The 24,297-nt window shown below is 42.3% G+C and overlaps 1 protein-coding gene across 8 annotated transcripts in view; it reads left to right on the forward strand.

Annotated features, from left to right (window-relative positions):
- The window catches only part of LOC137649512 (uncharacterized), a 169,979-nt gene that overhangs the window by 76,196 nt on the left and 69,486 nt on the right, over positions 1 to 24,297 (forward strand). For all 8 annotated transcript variants that reach the window (XM_068382541.1, XM_068382515.1, XM_068382521.1 and 5 more), the window contains 2 exons: positions 15,712 to 16,235; positions 21,707 to 21,935. In XM_068382541.1, coding sequence (XP_068238642.1) covers positions 15,798 to 16,235; positions 21,707 to 21,935 — 667 coding nt within the window. In that variant the 5' untranslated portion in view covers positions 15,712 to 15,797. The remainder of the gene's footprint in view (positions 1 to 15,711; positions 16,236 to 21,706; positions 21,936 to 24,297) is intronic.

Below are 24,297 nucleotides of genomic sequence, written 5' to 3' on the forward strand. Positions count from 1 at the left end.
AACTTCTGACAGTTTTAACATCTCTGTATCCAGAATTTACTCAACCTATGCCTCAGAGCCCGCCCTCTGTTTTTGAAGGGGCAGACCCCGAAAAACATCCTCCTTCAAGAAGATGGTCCTGGCTAGATCGGTTAAGAGATCTTTCTCAACTCGCAACCAATGGACGTCCAAGAGAAAGGTTCTAGGGAAGGCCTCCTTTTTCTTTTCCTCAAACTCGACTGGCTTCCAGATCTAGTGTCTGGTATTCGACTGGGGAACTTCTCGGTTTGGGAGTTCCTCCCTCCTCCCAGGGAGACTTCTCCAGACTTGTTGACTCCTCACGCAGGTCAGCCATGAGCAAGTCGAAGATTATGTGGTCCAATTCTGAAATGGACCATCTGCTGAAGGGAATTTTTTTAGACAATAGAAGTATTCAACCTTATGGACTGGACTCTCGGAGCTCTCGCAGAAGCCACAGACCCTAAGAACGAGGCTCGGATGCATCTGATTGCCTGTTTGGATAAGACCGTGAGGGATGGCTCCATCGAACTTTCCGCCCTTTTCACGGCAGGAATTCTTAAAAAGAGGGCTGTGTTTTGTTCCTTCTTATCTTCAGGTTTGTCCCTTGTTCAGAGATCTGAACTTGTTCTTGCTCCGTTGGGTAATCATCTTTTTCCTCCAGACTTAGGGAAAGATTTATCGACAGCTCTGGCATAACAGGCTACGCAATATCTTATCTCTAGGACTGCTAAGAAAGTCCTCCCAGCTAGCTTTTTAGCAAGGATACAGAAGGAGGCTCTTCCCACTCGTCAGCCCTTTCGTGGGGGGGGGGAGCCCCTTCAAGGGGAACTCAGAGGATTGCGGCTGGAGGTCAAGCTCGCAGATTCCCAAGACAGCAAACCGAATCAAGAAAGTGAGACGTGCAATCTCCAGATTTTAGTGGAAGCCAGGCTTTCCCACTTTTCGCGAGAGTGAAGCCAAAGGGGTATGGACATCTGTACGATCAATGACCTCAAGGAGGGATACAAGATCCCCTTCCTGAGAATGCCTCCCATGTCGTCGATACCTTTAGAGTTGACATCAGTCCACTCGGGGAACAAGGCAGCAGTTCTTCAAGAGCAAGTGAACCTTATGCTGTCGAAATCGGTCATAGAAGTGGTAGAGGACACCTCCTCGGAGGGGTTTTTACAACAGTCTTTTCCTAGTTACGAAAACCTCGGGGGGGATGAAAACCTGTTCTGGACGTCAGTCAATTGTACAAGTTCGTCAGCTTAGTAAAATTTGCCATGGAAACTTCAGCGTCAGTCCTTACAGGCAACAGACAGGGAGACTGGATAGTGTCTTTGGTTCTGCAGGATGCGTATTTCCATATCCCGATACACCCGGACCACAGAAAATTTCTAAGGTTCTTGTTCCTCGAGACCATTATCAGTTCAAAGCACTCTGTTTTGGACTGAGCACGACTCCCTACGTTTTTTACCCGGGTGATGTCCAACGTGGCTCCCTGGCTTCATTTAAAGGGAGTAAGGATTTTCTTTGTACCTGGACGACTGACCACTTTGAGCAGAATCACAAGTAAAGTGTCTGGAGGCTCTTCAAATGATAATGCCCTTAACACAACAGTTAGGTCTGATGGTAAACCTGGCCAAATCTTATCTAACACCCTCACAGAATATCATTTATCTGGGGATGATAATCGGTTCAGATCGCGCTCAAGGCACTCCAGAAATGTCGGAAGGACTTTCCCCTGGTGGTCACCCGACTACGGTTGACGATCCCTCGCAGCAATCAGCACACGGTTCAGTTCGTGCGCACGGCACGCTTCAAGTGTCTGGTCTGTCTGAACTAAGAGGTCTATTTTGTCCCTGTTTGACACTTACGATTCTCGAACAGGGGTCTGTGGATAGAATCTCAGAGGAAATGGCACATAAATATCAAAGAGCTAGTGGCCATTCACCAAGCCCTGTTTACTCACTTCATAGAAGAGGAGATAAACGTTAGGACGGATCTGCTCAGCAGGAGAAGGCAAGTTCTTACTGCAGAGTGGACCCTACATCACGAGGTGTGCACCAGCCTTTGGATGTTATGGGGTCAACCCTCGATAGACCTTTTCGCCTTACAAATGACAGAGGTTGCCGGTATTTTGCTCTCCAGTCCCTGACCAGGAAGCAGTCGCAGTGGACACTTTTCTTCTGAACTGGGAAGGTCTAAATGTGTACGCTTTTCCTCCATTCAAGATCCTGGACAGAGTCTTGAAAAAATTCAGGGAATCTCCCAACGTCCGCATGAACATGATAGCTCCATTTTGGCCCATGAGACATTGGGTTGCGGAGATGGAGTGGCTGGTAGATACCCCCAGAACATTACCACTATTAGGGTTTACTAATCCGAGTGGGACATACTGTATTTAGAGTATGGTGCAGGAATAATAGACTTTCCTCTACCAGTACCTCTATAGCCAATATAGCAGAGTTTTCTGTTGTACCTGCATACAAAAGAGAAGCTGGCTGTGCCTACCATCAAGGGTTACCGCAGCATGCTAGCCTCCGTCTTTCGTAATAGACACATTGGCGTGTCGGGTAACAAAGATCTTTCAGATCTCATTAGATCTTTTGAGACGACTAAGAGGAAGGACAATCTAACCTCCTCGTGGAACCTGGATGTAGTCCTGGCCTTTTTAACCTCAAGTAGGTTTGAACCCTTGGACAAGGCGTCTTGGAAGGATCTTACCAAGAAGACACTATTCCTAATTACGTTGGCTACAGTCAGAAGAATAGGAGAGTTAAAAGCCATCAGCAAGAAGGTGTGCTTTAATGGAGACAATGCAACTTGCTCCCTTCAGCTAGGCTTTCTCGCCAAAGACGAGAATCCTTATCGACCTTGGCCAAGATCTTTTACCATCCAGAGCTATCTCACTTAAATTGGATGGGAAAAGGAGAGAGGCCTTTGTCCAGTGAGAGCTCTAAAAAATTTTTATCTGCTTGCATCCAAACACCTGGGTGGACAAGTAGACAGCCTCTGATGCTCAGTTAAAAAGCCCTCTTTGCCTTTATCAAAGAATACCCTGGCTTTTTTCATTTAAGGATTTGATAAGGGAAACACTCCAGAATTGTGAGTAAGAAGTTTTCCCTATCCTTAAGGTAAAACCACACGAGGTTAGAGCTGTAGCAATTTCTATGGCTTACAAACACAATAGGTCAATGAAGTCTATTTTGGAGCCTACTTTCTGGCAAAGTGTATCAATCTTTACAGACTGCTATCTCAAAGATGTCCAGACCCAGTATGAGGATTGCCGTTCCCTGGGTCCGTACATTACCTCCGGCGTCGTAGTTGAAGGGTCTACTGCCTCTTCCCGATAACTTAATATATACCCTTGCCTTTTTTCTTGTACTTGTGTTCACAGGTTGTCTGCGAAGGTTGTCGCAGCCTTCCGTCATTCTGGGATGCAAGTCAAGTTAGTTTTAATGTGTTCACAGGTTGTCGCAGCCTTCCGTCAGTCTGCAATGCAAGTCAAGCTAGTGAATAGGTGGTCAGAATCAGTATCCATGGCTATGCCAGGTTTGCAAGGGTGGAGGTCTAGCCACGCTAAGGTCTAGGACCTTGTGGCAGCCCCACAGAGACTTTTACAGCCCCCAAGTGGATCGCTGAGTCTCTTAAGGAATGCAGGCGAAATGAGGCGGTATCATTGTGAAGCCAGCTTCCTTATCAGGTTTGAACCAGATTATTAGTACTACTAATTGTAGCTATTAATAATTATACGAATTCCCAATGGGATGAGGTTTTCGACCCACCACCAATGGTGTCAATCAGCTATATATATATGTAACTACCAGGGAAGTTACATATTTAAAAATGGTATTTTTGTTATGAAATAAATTTTTGAATATACTTACCTGGTAGTTACATTTATAAAAGGGCCTTCCCTCCTCCCCTCTGTTCTTAAGAATGTTGGGGATGGTTCTGATAACCCATGAAAGATGGCGCTCATGTATGACCACCTACTGTCAAGGCAGCGATCGCCGCGAAACTGAATTTTCTGTCGTGCCCCGTCTATAGATGTGAGAGAGGCAAGAGAGCGTGCTAGAAATAGGAATGAATGGTGAGCGATTGTGACGCAGTTCCGGTAGGCCCTGCTGCTTCCTCCGGTGCCTCAGATGACCGCGGAGGTAGCAGCAGTAGGGGATTCAGCATTATGAAGCTTCATCTGTGTTGGATAACTGGGGAGGGTGGGCTGTGGCACCCTAGCAGTACCAGCTGAACTCTGTTGAGTCCCTTGTCAGGCTGGGAGGAACGTAGAGAGTAGAGGTCCCCTTTTTGTTTTGTTTCATTTGTTGATGTCGGCTACCCCCCAAAATTGGGGGAAGTGCCTTGGTATATGTATGTATGTATGTAACTACCAGGTAAGTATATTTAAAAATTTATTTTATAATAAAAATACCATTTCTTAGGCAAGAAGACTACCTACTTCTTGAGCAGGAAGACTTCACATAAATCCTTTTAGTGCCTTGAAGCCTCAAACTCCTTAGGGTATACTGTACAGTACTTAAAAAAGGGCTACACTCTTTAGTCAAGGTAAAATCTCCCTTAAGCAGTACCTTCCTCATTGACTCAGATGCTAATTTTTTTTTCTCTCTGAAAACTGGTTTCATGGCCAGCACTGTCATTCCTACCACCGATGCATCGAGCAAACTGTGGTCGAGAAGAAAGCCTGCAGCATTTGATATTGATTCTGCTAAATTGAGAGCAGCCTTGTAAGATTTCAGAACAACCATTTTTGGGGTTAGCTCGGCACATGCCAGGCAATTTGATCTTGAATCTCCACCTTGAGTCTGGAAATATCGCTAGGTTTTCAAATTCATTGATGTTAAATGGCTAATCCATATACTGTATTTGTGCCTAAAGGGTTACCAGACACCCGTTGAGATACTACCTGTAGAGAGTTATGGGCTCTTTTGACTAGGTTCTTTTGAATGCAATCTTAGAAGTACAGGTGGTTTTAGAAGAGGTAGGGGATGTATGAATCATATTTTTACAGTTTAGCAGATATGCGAGAAATAATTAGCAAAAGGTCAGGTGGTGTATGTTGCATTTATGGATCTGGAGAAAGCGTATGATAGAGTTGATAGGGAAGCGATGTGGAATGTGATGAGATTATATGGAATTGGTGGAAGGTTGTTTATAAGCAGTGAAAAGTTTCTACCAAGGTAGTAAAGCGTGTGTTCTGATAGGAAATGAAGTGAGCGATTGGTTTCCAGTGAGAGTGGGGCTGAGACAGGGATGTGTGATGTCGCCATGGCTGTTCAACTTGTATGTTGATAGAGTGGCGAGAGACGAGAAGACTCTAGTGCTTGGACGAGGATTGAAACCGATAGATGAGAATGATCATGAATGGTAGGTAAATCGGTTGTTGTTTATGGATGATACTGTATTGGTTGCAAACTCGAAAGAGAAGCTTGACTGATTAGTGACAGATTTTGGAAGGGTATGTGAGAGAAGGAAGTTGAGAGTTAATGTGGTAAGAGTAAGGTTTTGAGATGTACGAGAAGGGAAGGTGGTGCGAGGTTGAATGTCATGTTAAATGGAGTTACTTGAGGAAGTAGATCAGTTTAAGTACTTGGGATCTGTTGCTGTAAATGGTGGAGTGGAAGCAGATGTACGTCAGAGAGTGAAGGAAGGATGCAAAGTGTTGGCAGTGAAGGGAGTAGTAAAGAATAGAGGGTTAGGCATGAATGTAAAGAGCTCTGTATGAGAAAGTGATTGTACCAACTGTGATGTATGGATTGGAGTTGTGGGGTGAAAGTGACGGAGAGACAGAAATTAAATGTGTTTGAAATGAAGTGTCTGAGGAGTATGGCCGGTGTATCTCGAGTTGATAGGGTTAGGAACGAAGTAGTGAGGGTGAGAATAGATGCAAGAAATTATTTAGCAGCTATAGTGGATATGAATGTGTTGAGGTGGTTTGGCCATGTTAAGAGAATGGAAAATGGCTGTCGGCGAAAGAAAGTGATGAATGCAAGAGTTGATGGGAGAAGTAAAAGTGGAAGGCGAAGGGTTGGGTGGATGGATAGAGTGAAGAAAGCTCTGGGTGATAGGAGGATAAATGTGGAAGAGGTAAGAGAGCGTGCTAGAAATATGAATGAATGGCGAGTGATTGTGACGCAGTTTCGGTAGGCCCTGCTGCTTCCTCCGGCTGCCTTGTATGACCACAGAGGTAGCAGCAATAGGGGATTCAGCGTTATGAAGCTTCATCTGTGGTGGATAACGGGGGAGGGTGGAACTGTGACACCCAAGCAGTGCCAGCCAAACTCTGTTCCCTCGTCAGGCTGGGAGGAGCGTGGAGAGGAAAGGTCCCCTTATCTTAATTTGTTTGATGTCGGCTACCCCCAAAATTGGGGGAAGTGCCTTGGTATATAGGTAGAATATAATTAACAGGCCAGATAATACTACATTGGATTCTTCTCTCTGTTTATTGCTCATCCCCCCCCCCACACACACAATAGTCTGGCCTATTCTTTACATATTCCCCTCAGTCCTCATACACCTGACAACACAGATTACCAAACAATTCTTCACTCAAGGGGTTACTGCACTGTAATTGTTCAGTGGCTACTTTCCTCTTGGTAAGGGTAGAAGAGACACTTTAGCTATGGTAAGCAGGTTGTCTAGGAGAAGGACACTCCAAAATCAAACCATTGTTCTCTAGTGCCATAGCCCCTGTACCATGGTCTTCCACTATTTTGGATTAGAGTTCTCTTGCTTGAGGGTACACTCAAGCACACTACTCTATCTTATTTCTCTTCCTCTTGTTTTGTTCAAGTTTATATAGTTTATATAGGAGGTATTTATTTTAATGTTACTTTAATTAGGATATTTTTTTTTCTCTCCTCACTGGGCTATTTTCCCTGTGGAGCCCCTGGGCTGATAGCATCCTGCTTTTCTAACTAGGGTTGTAGCTTAGCAAGTAATAATAATAATAATAATAATAATGTACCTCATTGATAGAAGCCCCTTCTGCTGCATCCCCCAACCACTACTGAGCCTTCAACACTTGGAATGGAAAGTGAAACTCCTACTGGAACCTTTCTTGGAAGCTGGGAACCCAAAAGCCCAGGCAGCAACAGACTATTCTTAGAACTGGAAAAAATAGCCCTCATTGTAGCCTTCTTTGGAGCATGACTCATGACCTCTGGCATGGAGTTTAGGAAATTCTTATTATTGCATTTTTGGCTAGGAGTACAATAATCCTCACTACTCAAGCTTAGTCTTGCCGCATGAAACTTTAGCTGTTGTCTTGTGCTTTTTTTGTGCAAAATAGTGCTTGTGATGCCCTTGAAAATGTCTCCTAAACATCCTCCACCCTCTAAATCCTCTAGTGAACTGAAGACAAAAAGAAAAATGACCTTGAATGCGAAAGTGAAATTATTGGACATGCTCAAGGCAGGCAGTAGCTATGCGTCTGTTGCCCGCATTTATTGACTGAATGAATAGACGGTTCGCTACGTAAAAAAGATAGTGAAAATCTGTAAAACTGCCTCTGTAACGTTCTCCAAGGACACTAAGCGCGTTGTGACTCCTCGTAATAAGAGGATTGTGCAAATGGAGAATGCATTATCAATGTGGATATCGGACTGTCTGGAAAAGAAGGTTAATCTCGATACCAACATGATTCGAACCAAAGCCAAAACCCTGTATGATAGCCTCGTTCCTGAAGGAAAATCTAACTAATACGACTAAGGTGGTGATGGTGATGAAGATGATAATCCTGCCCCACAAGATTTGGCCTTTGCAGTGTTCCGTTGTATGGGGAGACCGCCTCGACAGACCAAGAGGCAGCGCTTCGTTAAGTCTAGGACGAGTTCCCAAAATTAATTAAAGAGGGTGGCTATCTCCCGGAGCAGGTGTTCAAGATGGATGAGACTGGCCTCTTCTGGAAGAGGATGCCGTCCCGGACGTTCCTTTACAAGGAAGAATTGAAGAAGCCAGGGTTCAAGGCCCACAAAGATAGTCACTCTCCTCATGTGCTGGAATGCCGCGGGCTTCATGCTCAAGCCCGGCTTAATTTACAAGAACTTGAATCCTCGGGCTTTGAAAAACAAAAACAGAGCGTTGCTGCCCGTTTACTGGACGAGTAATAAAAAGGCATGGATAACTAAAGCCCTCACACTCTACTGGTTCGTGAACTGCTTTATCCCGCAGGTGAAGCTGTACCTTGTGGAAATAGGGCTGCCATTTAAGGTCTCCTCTTGATAGGCTGTGCAGGAGGACTTGTAACAGACCTCCATTATGACGCGGTCCAAGTGGAGTTCCTGTCCCCCAATACCACTTCCTCATACAACCAATGGATCAGGGTCATTCGGGGGTCATTCCACGATGGAGGGCCTCATTTCCTCCATTGACGAAGGCGACGAGGACTTAAGCCTCGAGAGATATTGGCGGGAATACAACATTGCGACGTTTCTGGCCAATTCAGAATGCTCTTAATGATATGAAAGAGCAAACAGTGAATGCAAGTTGGGGAAAATTGTGGCCAGACGTCGTTCATGTCTATGAGGGATTTACCCTAGACGAAGTTCACTACTCTGCCGTAGAAAAGGCTGTGAGGCTGGCGCGGTTGGTAGCCACCGAAGGTTTCACAGACATGACTATGGAAGACGTAGACTCGCTGATCGAGTGCCACTCAAATCTCCTAACCGACGAGGACCGCGTCAAAATGACAAGATCGGCGAGTGAGGAAGAAGAGGCAGCTGATGACGGCGACGACAACAAAGCTGAAGAACATGGCCTTACCTTGAACAACCTGCTAGAGCTCTGCAACAAAGGGTGCAAGAAATCGCCGATAACATAGTCAGAGCCATCGAATTCAGTAACTGTATTGACGGTGATAATGGCGTTGTACAAGAGCATCTTTGCTCAGAAGGTAAAATGTCAACAATTTCCCATCACGATGTTCCTAGTGGGCCGAAAACCTCCTGCAAAAGCGTCGGATACTCCTCCTGCTGCCTCTCCGGCTTCCCAGCGAGTCAGTACGCCGCCTCCTACGGTTTCTCCAGCTCTATCGGAAGCTGCCGTCGACAATCCCCCGCCTCTAGCAACTGATGGTGAGGCGTCACCTGAGGAGCAGTAAAGCTCTCGGTAACCTGTGCAGTAAATCATCGTCATCTTCTTTACCTCCATCAAACTGCACAGGTGTTTCATAGTCATTTATCAAGGTCATCGTTATTTATCAAGGTCATCGTCATTTATCAAGGTCATCGTCATTTATCAAGGTCATCGTCATTTATCAAGGTCATTGTCATTATTAGAGGTGTTACATATCTTGTTATAAGAATAAGAGTTCTAAAAACATAAATATTTATATACACGTACACTATTTATATCCACATATGTATGTTCATGTACACTTTCTCTCTATTTAGTTATTTATACATTATTTTATGTATAAATGCAAATGTACATGTACATGTACGTACTTTATTTGATGTATATAATTTATATTATTTATTTACATGATTCTTTAATGTTCTAATGATAACATATGCATTTATAGGGTTAATATACACATAGTTATTATATATACATGTACACAAAAAAAGTACGTATTTAAAAATTAGGGGGAATGCTACTTTGTGGTTTTTCATTTATCGCGGTCTGTTCTGGTCCCCGTTAACTACGATAAATGAGGGATTACTGTATTATTTAGATCGTATTTCATAATTGGTTTTTTATTGTAAACATTTTGTTTTATTGCTAAAAAGTCCCTTTATATATTCATGCAAGTATCCCATACTATATGCAACCCTTTTCTAACCTGGGTACTTATTACAAAGAAAAGTAATTTAGTTTAGTATCCTATAGATTTCTTAGGATTATTTGAGGAGTAGATTATCTATTTTGCATATTTACAATTTTTGTGCTATGATTATGATGAAATAAGTATAAAGTGTCAGTTGATAACTGAATAGGTTTAAAGTGTAAAACTTAACCAGGAATATACATATGAATATATAGTTTTTTATTATGTTAGTCAGTCTTGGCTATCTGTGTGTATTTGGGACATGTGTTGTTGTGTGTGTTTGGGAACAATATTTTTGGATTTGAGGGATTGGACTTAAAACTGGTTAGTAAATAACCCTGGTATAATGAATCTTCTTATAATCCCCAGTAGTGAGGAAAGTTACTGCTAAATGCCTATGCTTATACAAAGTAAAGTCTAGTCAGTCAATCTCTAAAAGTAAATTGTTCCCATACTAAGAAACCTTCCGTTATTTATGTGGATAATCTCTCGGAGGCAGCTGGAGGTAGCCATTAGACTTTAACTGCGAGGTGGCAACCGTGCCTAACTGCTTAGCGGGTAGGTAGGGGATGGCTGGGGGTTACCTCGACGCCTCTATATATACTCTCACAGCTGTGAGAGACATTGCTTTTTTCTTTTGGCTCGGTAGAGATCAGACGTGTCCGCTCTCCTCCTGACTGAAATTGGACCTTTTGATTTTTGCTTTCTCTTTTCAGGTGTGCGTGTCCTTCTTCTGCGATCGCCTTCATCATGCGAACGTGTCCAGGGCGAGAGGGTGCCACATGCGGGATCTTCGTGTCGTCGTTGGAAACCGACCCACACACTGTCCTACGTGCCAAGGGCATCGTAGTGAGCAGGGTTCGCCCTGCGTAGTGTGTAGGGAGTGGGTTTGGAAGGCGCAGGAGGAAGGGTAAGCGCGATCCTTCTCCCTCGGGCGAGCAGGACTCGTTCTTCTTCTTCTCACACCCCCAAATCTCTCTCAAAAGCTCCTTGACGCGGTCGCTCTCACGAGGGACGAGCGTGCAGGAGCGCAGATCGCTCATCTTCTAGGCAACCCCAGGGCTGGGGGGGGGGTTGTTGCTTCCCCAAGAGGAGCACCACCTCCTTCCAGCTGCTGGGAAGCTTTTTTCCCTTGCAGATTTGTTTCAGGTGTGGTTGTCCTTAGGGATTTCAGGACCCCATTGAAGGAGGAGCTGCAGCGCCTTCATCAGCATGGTGCCATGAGGGAACCTTCTCCGAAGCCGTTGACATTTCATGCTGTGGAGCTGTGCGAGGTCCATCTGTTGCCATCCCCTGGCCCTTCCTTGCATGGACGAGATGATCGTTCGCGTTCGCCTCTCTTACCCCCTACTGACGACGAACCCTCTCTCCATCCTGGGACTTCGTCGTCCCTTAATCCTCAACCCTCTGTTTTTTCCCACAGGAACCCTCAGGGTGCAGGTGATGATCTTCCGGGGATCAGTGTGCCTTCCACCAGCAGCGCTAAGGGGCGAACGACTATCGTAAGATCGTAATGATCGTAGGTCATCACAATGAGAGCGTTCTTCACCTAGAAGACGCACATGCTCTAGAGCTTCTCGCTCACAAGACCGTAGGTCTCAACGCTCTCTTCACAGGCGTTCCTCTTCACGAGGAAAGGTCTCGCGATCGCGTTCATCATGATCTCAAGAAAGGTCTAGACCTAGGTCCAGACGCTCACATTCTAAATAGTCACGATCTAGATCACGAGGACGGTACTCATGCTCATGATCACGAGAGCGGCGTTCGCGCTTGCGAGGTTATCGTTCATGAGAGCGACGTTCTAGTTCGTAAGGTTGATGCTCACATTCGCAAGGTAGGCACTCGTGGCGTTCACGACGTCCTCGAACGAGAGCTAGACGCTCGCATTCACAAACATCATGGTCACGAACCGGGCGTTCGCGATCAAGGTGTAGACGTTCCTCGTTGTGAGGTAGAGGTAGGCGTAGGCGCAGTCCATCAGCGTGTAGCCCCTCAACCAAACCTTCCAAACGACCTCGGACCGAACATGATGATGAACTTGACCACTCCTCAGACAGGCGTCCAGCTAAACCCTAGGTGCCTTTCACAGGCTGGGTAGAATCTTAGCTAAGTGCTCGCCTACGCGATGCACGGAGACGCCTCCCGATGTGGCGCATTCTCCTTCTAGAGTAGTCCCTACTTAAGAGGCCTACTCTGCCAATTTTGTCGGACGTAGGTGTTCCTCTAGGGCAGCAGGAAGGCATTAGACCTTCCACTTCTCTGTGGCTCCTACTGCTCCTGTTGCGAGCACTTCTGCGAACATCTTCCATCAAGACCATGCAGTCGCTACAACTTGACGTGTAGACTATCCAGCATCTCCTCTCTCAAAAGGGCTTTTCACGACAAGCTACGGAACAAATGTCCGGACATTTGCGTAGGTCCTCAGCCTTGGTCTACCAGGCTAAATGGAGTGTCTTCTGTGGTTGGTGTCGTGGAAGGAATATCTTTCCGCTATATGCCACTATTCCAGTAATAGCAGAGTTCTTGTATACCTTCGGGAGGAAAAGCTCCTTTCAGTATCGGCGGTGAAAGGCTATCATTCAGCCTTAAGCCTTGCTTTCAAGCTGAAAGGAGTCGACATTTCCTTTTCGTTGGAGCTTTCTTTACTCTACGAAGTTATGAGATCATTTGCCCCAAGTCAGAGATCAGGCCGCCTCCTTGGAACGTGGTTCGCGTCTTGAGGTCCCTAAAAGGATCTCCCTACGAACCATTACGCCATGCGATCGACCAAAATCTCACTTTGAAGACTGCTTTCCTGCTTGCTTTAGCCTCGGCAAAGAGAGTCGGTGAACTTTATGGCCTCTCGTATGACATCGCCCATTCAAGGGGATGGGGGAAAAGTGAGGCTTGGATTCACCAAAATCCGGGGATGCTGGACCATAGATTCGGGGCCTTTCAGATTGCGATTCTTCGTTCTGTAACTGACCACCCACAGTTGTTACTTTGCCCAGCGAGGAGTTTGAAATACTATCTTAAACGCACTGTAGCAACACGGCCCAGCCTAACATCGCTGTTTGTTAGTTTAGGAGAGTAAAGAGGAGTATCACAAAGAACAGAGTTTCCTCCTGGATTCCCCAAGTGATTGAAAGAGTCTTGGCTCCAGATCCTCCTCAGGCTTGTCGACCTAGAGCCCATGACGTAAGGGGAATCTGTACTTCCATGGCGTTCAAACGCAACTTTTCCTTGTTGCAGGTTCTCCAAGCGGGTGTGTGGAAAAGACAAACCACATTCACAGCCTATTACCTCAAAGACGTGACCCACAATAGGCTTGATACATTTACTATCGGTCCTGTGGTGGCTGCTCAACAAGTGGTTTAAGATACCTCAAGCTCCTTGATGGACAAGTAGCAGTTAGTTGAGGGCATTGGTTACCCAGGTTAAAACTGGGATGAATAAGAATGTCTGGCTTTCCTTCCTTCACCTCCCTCTCTCTTGTGGTACAGCACCATGGGTACCTCTGCAAGCTGGCTTCGTCCTCTGTCGGTAATTACCGTATATACTCGTGTAATGTTCGATTTTTGAAGGCCTATTTTTCAGTTAAAAAAGTAAGGGTTGAACATTACACGAGATATATATTTGAAAAAGTAAAAATTTCTGGCCTACCGGTAGGTAAACGTAAGCTAGGCCTACGCGAAAATTACCCTAGGCTATGCTACCTACCGTAGGTAGGTAATCGTAGGCTATGCTTACACGTATATACTGTAAGGTTACCTACTGGTAGGTTAACATAGGCTAGGCCTATATATACAGTACTAACCATGTTCATTTAACACCAGACATATTATTAGCATGGATTTTATTTCCTAAACCATCATAAATAGTTTTTTTCTGCTAGGAGTAATGACTTTACCATAACGCAGCAGGCATGAAGCTAGCAAATTGTCGGGTTGCGTATGTTATAACCTGATATGGTTAATGAAAAAATAAGGCTCATTTTATTTTACTTGGTATTGTATATTAATTGATATTAATAATAAACCGCAAAATTTTTTCTTAATTGAATCCACATTTTTTTTTCTCCAAGTTCGAACGCTAGTTTCGGTAACTCCAAACATTTTTACGGCTTGAACGTTATTTGTCGTTTCAGCGGACAGCGGCTGCAATAATTTGAAACTTGAATTTTGCAGTAAATTTTTTATATTTCTTGGTAGACATCTTGATGGGTTATGAGTAAATTCTTATTCATATATATTGTGAGAAAAAAAAATGATTAGCCTAACGGGTAATTATAATCACCGTAATTACCTGCAATTACCGGTAATGGTAATTTGTTACTCAAAACGATGAACTAATTTTGTTTGCTACTTGGAGTGTTTGCTTGTTTTTGAAAGCTATTAGGCGGTGATGATAATCGGCTGTTTGCAACTAAAGTGTTCGCTAGAAAATGTACGCTGAATACTCAATTGTTATTGTAAACAGATGTTAGTATTTAGGTGTTCCGATTTGTTTTATATATTTGTTTGTAGCACTTAGGCATAACCCTTACTTTGTTGGTAATTATGGTATGCTGGAGATAAAAGACCTCTAGCCTACTGCCAAAATCAAGACTCGAACATTACATGAGGTATATGATGAATTCATGATTTTGAAGGCAAAATAGGGGGGTCGAACATTACACGAAGTCGAACATTACAGGAGTATATACGGTATCACTTCCCTTATGTAGCCTAGTACAAGTCATAAAGTTTTTATACTGTCCATGTCCCCATTGCTTTCTGCGAGGGAGCAATAGGATATGTCTTCGTTGTTTCATCTTATTTATAATTCAGATGTTTCATACAAATAAATACTTCTATTTTACTAAGTTGTACAAGCCATGAATATATTTGCTTTGTAAATTTTAGCGAGGTGTCAGTTTTCCTTAGACTACAGTCATATACTGTATGTACAAGGTAAAACCTGGTTGATGTCCATGCCAGATCTAGGACTTCCGCCAACCTAAATGGGAGTCCTCCACATTAATGATGGAAGGTTTGTTGGTATGGGAACAAATGACATTCGGAGATAATTTGTAATTTCTTCTAACTAACGCAAACCTGGAGTTATTTATATAAATTGGCCTGCTATCACGTGCCCCCTCAGAAGTCCTGCCTGCAATAAAAAGTGACTTGGCTCACAGCTGTGAGAGTATACAGTATATAGAGACGGCTGGGTACTCCCCAGCCATCCCCTTCCTACCCGCTAAGCGGTTAGGCAGGGTTGCCACCTCGCAATTAAAGGCTAATGGCTACCTCCAGCTGCCGCTGAAAGAATATCCACATAAATGACTCCAGGTTTGTATCAGTTAGGGAAAAATACAAAATATCTGAATTTGTCATCTTTGAAGCCAGATTTCTCAATGTGAAATGTTCTAAGATGATACACATACTGTGCAGTACTGTACTTATTTTTATTATTGACTGATTTTTGTCATTCAAACATGAAAACAGGGAATTTTATAGCCTACAATCTGGAAAATTACTTTTCAAAAAACAAATTATAAACTTCCACATAAAAAAAGTCATAATTAAAGTATCTAATATATATTAAAATAATGCATAAAAAAATTTATGCATAAAAAATTTAAATGCTTCGAAGATTACATCTTTCCAAATTTTTTACAGAAATTATCTTAAATGCTTTGTAAATGAAAGAAATTGGTCGTGAAACAAAATAAAAAAAGGTTTGAAGTAACCCCCAAAGAAACATTTTTAACAGGGTCAAGTAGCACTCCTTAAAAGACTCAGGTTTGTATAGTTGGGAAAAATACAAATTCCTAAAATCAATTTGGGATTTTAGTCTGAGTATTTACGAAAAATACAAATCACTTTCCAAATGCAGTATTTGTATGTATGTGTGTTTTAGTTTTTATAAGAATGATTGTAGACTGCAAAATAATTTTTATTTTCTTATTCCTGCAGTGGCTCAAAGGTCAAGAAATCTTCCATCGAGAGACAGTACCAAGAATGTTCCTCTTCCTCAAGACAAAGAAAAACACAAAATTTCAATGGAAAAAGATAAGGTTTCCTTAAACCACAATGATCTAATTTGTAAAACTGCTGATAGTCGTAAGCTACTAGATGATAAACCTTGTGATAAAGAAGCTGGTTTGCTTCCTGATAAGTATGATAAGAAAATAATGTATGAATCCTCATGTATTCTAGCTAGGAAATCCAAAATTTTGAACTGTGAAGAAAAAATAATTTCCAAGTCACAGATAACAAAGACATGTGATATGCTGTCTCGGGTACACTCCAATCCAAAAAGAATCTTGGAAGAAAGTGCTGGTGATCCAGGACTAAAAAGTAATTCGGAATTTCCAGTGAGCACTGGACAAAAACATAGCTTTGGTATAATGAATGCAAATTTAGTCTTGGAGATGATGTTGTATGCAAATATTATATTATATGGATTTATAGCCATATCAACTAACCATTTTACAAAGGTAAGGATACTAACATAATGCATTTTTCTGTTTAGTTTGTAGAAACCATTTTGGACATAATTAATATAGATCCTGAGTGTTATTTTTTAAATATTTTCTTTATATAGTCATAAATAGACAATTATTTATTAGTGACAACTTTCTGTTTTAAATTTTATGATTGTTCCATCATAAACCCCAATTTTTTCCTATGCATGTACAAATCCTTTATTCTTTGAAATAGGAGAGGACTTCAGTGCGAGTTGTAATGGCCTTTTGAATTGTTAAAAAGTTAGTTGGTTAATATGAGTGGTGCTTGGGGAAGCTTTGCCCCCTTGCCTTTTACAGACTAAATATTCAACTTTGTTTTCACTTTGATATCTTTCTACTTTAATTTGACAGTTTTTTTTAACGCGAGTGCTCTCGCTTGCATCAGCAGAACAGCATTGAAAGGTAAAAGATACGGCAATGATTTACTTGTGAATCCTCATGTGTTGTTGTGTACCTTTTGGGAATTCTTTGAAATTGGTATTCACACACTTCTGATAGGAAGACAACGAACTCGGTTAGTCAACGTAACAACTCTTGTGGCATGATAGTAACTTTTCTCTGGGAGGGAATTACCCGGTTTGTATTGAATGTTGCCCTTTTCTGTGTTCAATAAAGAAAATTAGTTCCTGCTGCCAGGTACACCTAGTGGCATAATTGTGTCCCTGGTTGGTAACCCTTGTGTAAAGTAGTTTAGAATGGTGCCAGTGCCTGTGTTTATGAGTGCTCCTTGGGACAAAATCCCTGGTATAGTGGCTTGTTCTGCAGAGAAAAAAGCTATTACTACTTCCTCCTCCAAAGGGACCACAGTTATTATCAGTCGCTCAAGCCATGACTTTTTTGTGGCAGCAGGGAGAGATGGTTGGCAAGGGAAGTAGAGGGTGTTTTCTCTCATTCTTTAAAAACCTTGGTCTCTTCATTAGAACTTTCATCCTTGAAGATAAAGATGAATAGTCATGAGAGAAGGCTTTATGCAAAAAGTTCTGTAGGACTTAGTGAGTGCTCTCCTCCTCCTGAAGAGAGTGATGATATTCAAATATTAACTAACTGGTATCCTCTGCGTAATGCAAGGGGAGTATGAACAAGTGCTACAGTCATTGCTATTGCACTAGGACAGTTGTGATTTCTTACTAGGACTGAACATCAGCACTGTAGGGCAGGGAAGGGCGAATTGTTCTTTACTTTTAAGGCAGTTCTCGTTCCACACAGAACTTGCCCTCATGTTGAGCCAGTTGTGACAGCTACCACTGGACACCTGTTCTTTCCCTCTTCAGGGTACGCTCGCAATTCTGGTATCATTCTGGATTATAATAGCTCAATGAGGAAAGGACTGTTATTCTAGGTGATTATTGAATTCGCCTCCCTTGCAAGGAAGGAGTTTGAGTTTTAACACATCAATAACGCCCAACTTCAGTCTGGCGTCAACGGAGGTTGAGACAATGTTAGTTTGTCTACATTCTTGCATTAATTTGGGAGTGCGTTGAACATGGAGAGGCTATGGTGGCTTTGGTAACATTGGGTTTTCAGTCATTGATGGCACTTTGACATCACTCAAGGATCCGAAAACCTCGCTCAAGTTGCCACATGGCCAGAAACGGAGTGAATTCTCAGACCTCTTGGCCTGTGAATTCAGTGTTGCATAGCCGGTGGAGCAAGATTTTGCCTCCCACACTTTCTCAACAAAAAATATTCTACATGCCTTAGGGTGTGAGCCAATATCCTTTTTCTTTGATCATATAGTTTCTGCTTTGACGGCAGGTTAGCCTGTAGAGAAAATTAGGGCAGAAGGGACAATCTGGTACCCTGGAATCCCCTTCCATGGCTAACTTCTAGACTGCTACCTGGATTGACCGCTGGTCTAATACAGTTGCCAACCAGTGGTCCGATACAGTCGCCTACTTTGCCAACCTTTCAATATTTGACAAATACTGAATGGCGGCAAAGTCTCGATATTGTTAAATCACGAGACATTGGCAAAGTACAGAAAGGTGGGTTCTGTCTAGTGCAAAGGTGGGTTCTGTCTAGTGCAAAGGTGGGTTCTGTCTAGTGCAAAGGTGGTAACCAAAGACTATATACTGAAGGAAGATAGGAAGGCTCAGGCTTTTAACACACAAATGTGTGCTATGAAAAGATGCCAGATACTCCCATGCGAAACGAATGGCTCCATCTGTTGAGCGAGCAACCAAACATTCAGAGCGGTAATGCTTACGGGTATATAGGATGGAATTCGATTGTAAATTTTGCGACACATTTGTTCATAATTTGCATTACTATGTCAGTATATTTTACTCATATATTCATGATATTCTTAAATTTTAGGTAACTAAATTGCAAATTATGTTTCTCAGTCTATTTTTCAGAAATTCAATAGCTATATCTCTTATGATTTAGTTAATTTTCTTGCAAATTTAAGTATTGGACAGTATATTACAACCATTCTTAAATGTTCTATACAATACCACATTTGAATAAATTAAAACATACTGTATATCTGATTTGTTAAACTTAGCCACAAATGCTTATGTGTAGGCATACATTTAATTACAGTTTGTAGGCCACTGTAAGATGGAGAGATATTAGGTGTATAAAAACACAATTGTATTTTATTTTTTATTGAAATGGAAAAGCATGATGCACTCGTGTATAGTTTATTATTATAAACTAATAAATGTATAAATGTACAATCAAAAGGATCAAAATAACACAAAATTGTATCACACACAAAAATAATCAAAAGGGGGTTGGAAATAGAAATAAGGTAGCATACAAGCCAACAAAAAATGAAAAACAAAAGAGATTTACTGTGGATGCCTTGCCTTAATCTTACATCCAATATCAGTGGGGCTTACTCATTAGCAGCACATATTGCATGTATTATACTGTTTGTACTCACCGTTCTTTGTCCTTAGGGAACCTGTGAAATACCAAATGAGGATCGGTTAATTTTTGTTTATGGCACACAACACACTTGTGTGACTTCTTTACTGTCGGCGTCATGATTTTGTTTGCGTCAACTGTCAAATTCTGAATATAAACAAACAGACAACAAACGATGTATACCTACAACGCCATCTGAAATCGGAGCAATCAACTATTGTGTTCACTTTGGAGTTGCCAACTAGCGTATTAACATTCTATTTTGAGCCTTCCTATCTTCCTTCAGTATTTAGTCTTTGGTGGAAACCTTATGTGCACACCAGTCGGCTAACCAATGGGCCAAGTGGGTCCTGAAGTGGAGAGATACGGTTGTTTCTTGGTTTTCCAGACATTAGGCTGGGGAAAGACCTGAGGCTGGTGGTAACCTCCCCCCCCTCTCTCTCTCTCTCTCTCTCTCTCTCTCTCTCTCTCTCTCTCTCTCTCTCTCTCTCTCTCTCTCTCTCTCTCTCTCTCTCTCTCTCTATTTTTTTTTTTTTTTTTTTTTTTTTTTAAGATTAATATAGAGGCAGTGGTGAAGTTGAGGAAGGGTAACTGACTAGCTCATCCATCATGCAATTATCTCCAGGGATTCGGGCCCTGTATGCAATCAGGATCTGCTTTAAAAATGCTTCACAAACTCTGGCGGCCTCCAAAGCCCGATAGTTGCCTTTAGTTGCTTCTTCCTCAAAGAAAGGGAAGTAAAGGATTCCACCCTTTCCAGGCATGCAGGAGGGCTAGTAGAGGAAAGTATGAAGGGAGCAGATGCTAAAGTTAGCAGTCCCCCTCCTGAAGCTACCATGAGTTGGGATGTCTTGTCAAGACAATGAGTAATGTGGCATCGACTTGGAACAGAGTAGTGGTTTGTAAAAGTCTATCAAGAGGGATAGCAGCTGTTATTCAAAGCTCGTTGACCTCCCATAAAATGCATTCCCAAGGCGTTTCAGAGCTACCCACTGAAATTGACGAAACCTCTGGCCTTGGCAGCAGAAGTAAAAGCAGTGAGGAGAAGAATTTGCTTGGAAGACATTTAACATGGTTCTCCTGGGTCCTACAATTGGCTCTTCCTTGTGGAGAAGTCAACTGAAGATTGGAGACCAATCATTGACCTCTCACTGCTTAACATTTTAGAGGAAGGGCTTCATGCGTTCAATGGATCTGTAGGTGGAGTATGTTCCAAGAGGAATACAAATCAACATCCTTAGAGTATGACTTCAGTGATGCTGGAACAGCCATATAGTTTTGAATAGTTAGTTGTAGCTACTGGCTGTTGGCAGTTAGCTAGGGACTCGCTTTTGACTTTGGCTGTAAGCTGTACTGACATACTCTTGCTGCTGCCTCAATTTTGCCTGTTAATCCTTTTTCTTTGGAGAGAATTGGAGAATTGCTAATATGAGACTGTCATGGTAAAACTGGGAGAAAATGTGACGGTTTATATCGAAACTTTTGATCCTCGACATCAATGTGATTTTTTTCCATGTGCATAACTCATTGTAGTGATCCCTTGTGATGAGTGCAGGTTATGATCTATTTGGTGGGTGGAGTTTGCCAAGAAGAGGAAGTAGTAGTCTAGGAGGAATTCTTCATTGTCTGAAGGGGAGATGCTTAAGCTAATGCCGAAGAAACTCTATAGCTTCTCCTTTTCATTATAACACTGTTCGGCCTGAGAGGAGATACGACCTCGATTCGCTCGACTTATTCCTCAGGGAGAGTAATACTACCTTCCACTTGTGAAGGTAAAACTCCCCTGCTTTTGTTTGTAGACTCGCCTGTTGCTATACTGACTGATGATTACAATGACGACCTGGGCCTAAGGAAATTCTGTCTTGGGCATTGCTGGGTCTCCATTGGTGAGAAAGCTTTAGAAGGTTTTAGAGCCTGTTAATGTGGTCTTGTCTGCTGTAGGAGAGACCCCTGTGGTGCCTCTGTGGGATTGTTGTTGATTTCCAAGATCTAGACAATGAAGACTGACAAGTGGTAGTAGTGCACATTTCTTTTTTTCTCTTGGTTCATCCCTCCACCCCTGCCTTGTCTAAGGGTGATCCATCAAACACCGCTGCTTCTGCCCCAAAGAAGAAGAATGCATGAAAGTCCAGGAAGACAGATTTGCAAAAGTCTTGCGAGGCTATAGCCAATCTCTCCTCACTTGTGAGTGAGGTAGTTTGGTACCGAGAATAGACACAGTCCTTGAAGGTATCTCGGTAGGCAGTGCAGGTGTTCACACACCTGCTACTGTACTTGTGCTCGAGCTCATACTGAACCGAGGTCCTGCACCATAGTTTGTGATAAATGCACCACCCTTCTTCCCTTGCCTCCTATGTAATATACATATATTGTATATATGTGTAGAATAGATAGATGGATATTATAGTTTTTTAAGTTTTTAGTTCTATATGCTAATGATTTAAAAAAAAAATTGTGATTTTACGACTTTAACAATTTGTAATTTTACACCAAAGGAAGATTATTAAGATATTACAATATGTAAATATCTTTTATGATAAAAATTAATATTCCTAATTTCTTTACAGATTGCATTCAGTAATGTGAAATTGCCGGTAGCTGTGGATCCAGTCTCGGTGAAAATCTTTTATACGCTTTTGTTAGGATTTTTAGCTGACTTTGTGTCGCCCATCATGGCCCTTTTAATTCCCCAAGTGACCTGCCTTGCCACAGGATTTTTACTTAGTCTTCAAGTCTTCCCGCAGCACTTGGCATATGTTGCCTCTCATCTACCTCAGTTAAATTCAGGACTAATAGGTATGTTTTTTATAAGTGTATAAGGTTATTTGCAAATTCTGTACTATTTTTTTTCTTTTATTGATGAGGCATCCATTTTAGTTTAATAGCTCATCCTAGTAGTAAACCCATGCTATATAATTTTCTTTAGTTTCATCATAAACCCATTAATCACATTTATTCTGACTCTAAATATAACCCTTCACTATTTACGGGAATTATACTTTCGGCGAAGCTGGAAGACTAGTCATAAGACTTTAAAGCAAGCTATTTAACTACCTCCCCACTAGTTAACAGTGAGTATGGGGTTAGCCCACTACCCCGCTCACTCGCACAATGCAGTAGTGTTGTCTTGTCGCTTCATCTTTGGCTCGGCCAAGTACGGACGTTACTGCTCTTTGCCTCTCCAACTGTTTTCGACTTCTTTTCTTTGCTTTTTCTTTACTGTTGTGGTTGTTATTTCTCCTTTGTTGTCCATCATGTGGACCTTTCCGGGGTCTGAAGGATGCACCTGCTGGACCTTGCTGTCCATCATGCGGACCTTTCTGGGGTCTGAGACCAACCCCCATTCTTTGTCTCTGGCCTGCCGAGGACGGCGTTATGACCATAATAACACCTGTAATGATTGCTGGGAATGGTCTTCCTCCTAGTGGGAGAGATTTGGGTGTTGGCACAAGTAGTAGTACAAGAGAGATTCTTTGCCTTCAGGGTCGTCCTAGAAGTCGAAAATACCTTTTGACTTCTTTCTTGACTCCCCCCCCCGATCGTTTCTTCGAAAGACTTCTTTCTTGACCCCCCGAAGCTCCTGCTTGATCTGTCTCTTCTGGGGAACGATTGAACAGGAGTGTAGACCAATTAAAACCAGGTCAACTTCATGGTTCAAGGGACAGTAATGCTTCCCCTAGAAAAGCAGCTCTGTCCCTTTCCCTGGGGGATCTTTATCTATTACTAATGTTTTTCAGATCTGGCCGCCTTTAGGTGTATCCGGTACCCCTTCAAAGGTGGCGTTGATGGAGCTTTTTCAGCTAGGTGCTGAGAGTCTGATCTCATTCTTTCTAAAAGAGGGAAAGTAAAAAATTTCTTTGCTTTACTTAGTGACCTAGCAATGATAAAACTATGATGACCGTATTTCAAAATTGTTACAGATAGGCATTTGATTTCTCCATGAACTTCTGGTCACATATCCTGTATGGCCTGTAAAATAAATTGCTTAATATAATTTATTTGCCCTGGTTTGAATGAAAAAAAAAATGTGTGGATGTAAGACTGTGTTGTTACTTAGGTGATAAATGTTGAAACAGAATCCATTGTCACCATGGTAAAATGAGACGTCTAAGGAAGGTAGTTTTCGGTTTGTTTTGAAATCTGTTGTGAATTTGATAGAGCGAATAAAATGATCAAGAATACTTAAATATTATCAAAGTAATATTCATCTAGATAAATAACCCAGAAACAGCTGCAAGTGAGTGGGTATTAATGAGAGATTTGATTCATACATTTCCATGCGTAGCTTAACTGAAATGGGAAAAAGAGGTGAGCTCATAGCAACACCACTATTTCACCTTCAATTATAATCTGCATAATCTAATTAAATTGAAAATATTGAGTAGGGGAAGGAAAGTTCCTTAATTTGTGTTTACAAACCATAAAATCCAACATTAAATCCAGTGGTACATTTGTAAAGAGTGCAGTTATGTCCAGACTGAAATCTTTTTTCGTAATGTTTCCCAGACTCCTTAGTCGGAAAGAAAATCGAAGGAATGAAAAAAGGGATTTTGACGAAGGAAAAATCTATTTCTGGGGAGAGACCTGTGGCGCCCGGTGAAAAGGGTCCTTCTTTACACTTTTCTGATATAAACCTCCCAAATATACCAGAGAAAAATAAAAGCATGGAATGCAGAGGTTACTACCCTCGCGCGAGCACCTTGTGGGTGTCATGTATAAAGCAGGGGCGCGTGAAAGCCACTATTCACAGGCTGTCTTCCATTTAGCTAATTCCTTCGTCAAAAGGGATGGGCTGATACAGAGGCACCAGCTACGCTACCAGAACCACGCCACTGACGCGAGCGCCATCTGAACAACATCCTTCTGTATTGAACATGATGGCTTGGAAAGGAAAGGGTGGGATCGTACAAAATAACAGGGAAGGGTTTCACCGGGCGCCACAGGTCTCTCCCCAGAAATAGATTTTTCCTTCGTCAAAATCCCTTTTCTGGGTCGACCTGTGGCGGCCTGTGAAAATGTACCAGAGAATGCCTTCCAAGCCCAATAATAAATAGTAACCTAATGAGGGGAGAGATAAACACCATGTAAGGAAACAATATATTATATTAAGGTAAGTAAGTATAAATCATAAACTAACCAAAGGACATAGTGAGCGTAA

Source organism: Palaemon carinicauda, chromosome 1, assembly GCF_036898095.1.
Source record: "Palaemon carinicauda isolate YSFRI2023 chromosome 1, ASM3689809v2, whole genome shotgun sequence".
NCBI classification, from domain to species: domain Eukaryota; kingdom Metazoa; phylum Arthropoda; class Malacostraca; order Decapoda; family Palaemonidae; genus Palaemon; species Palaemon carinicauda.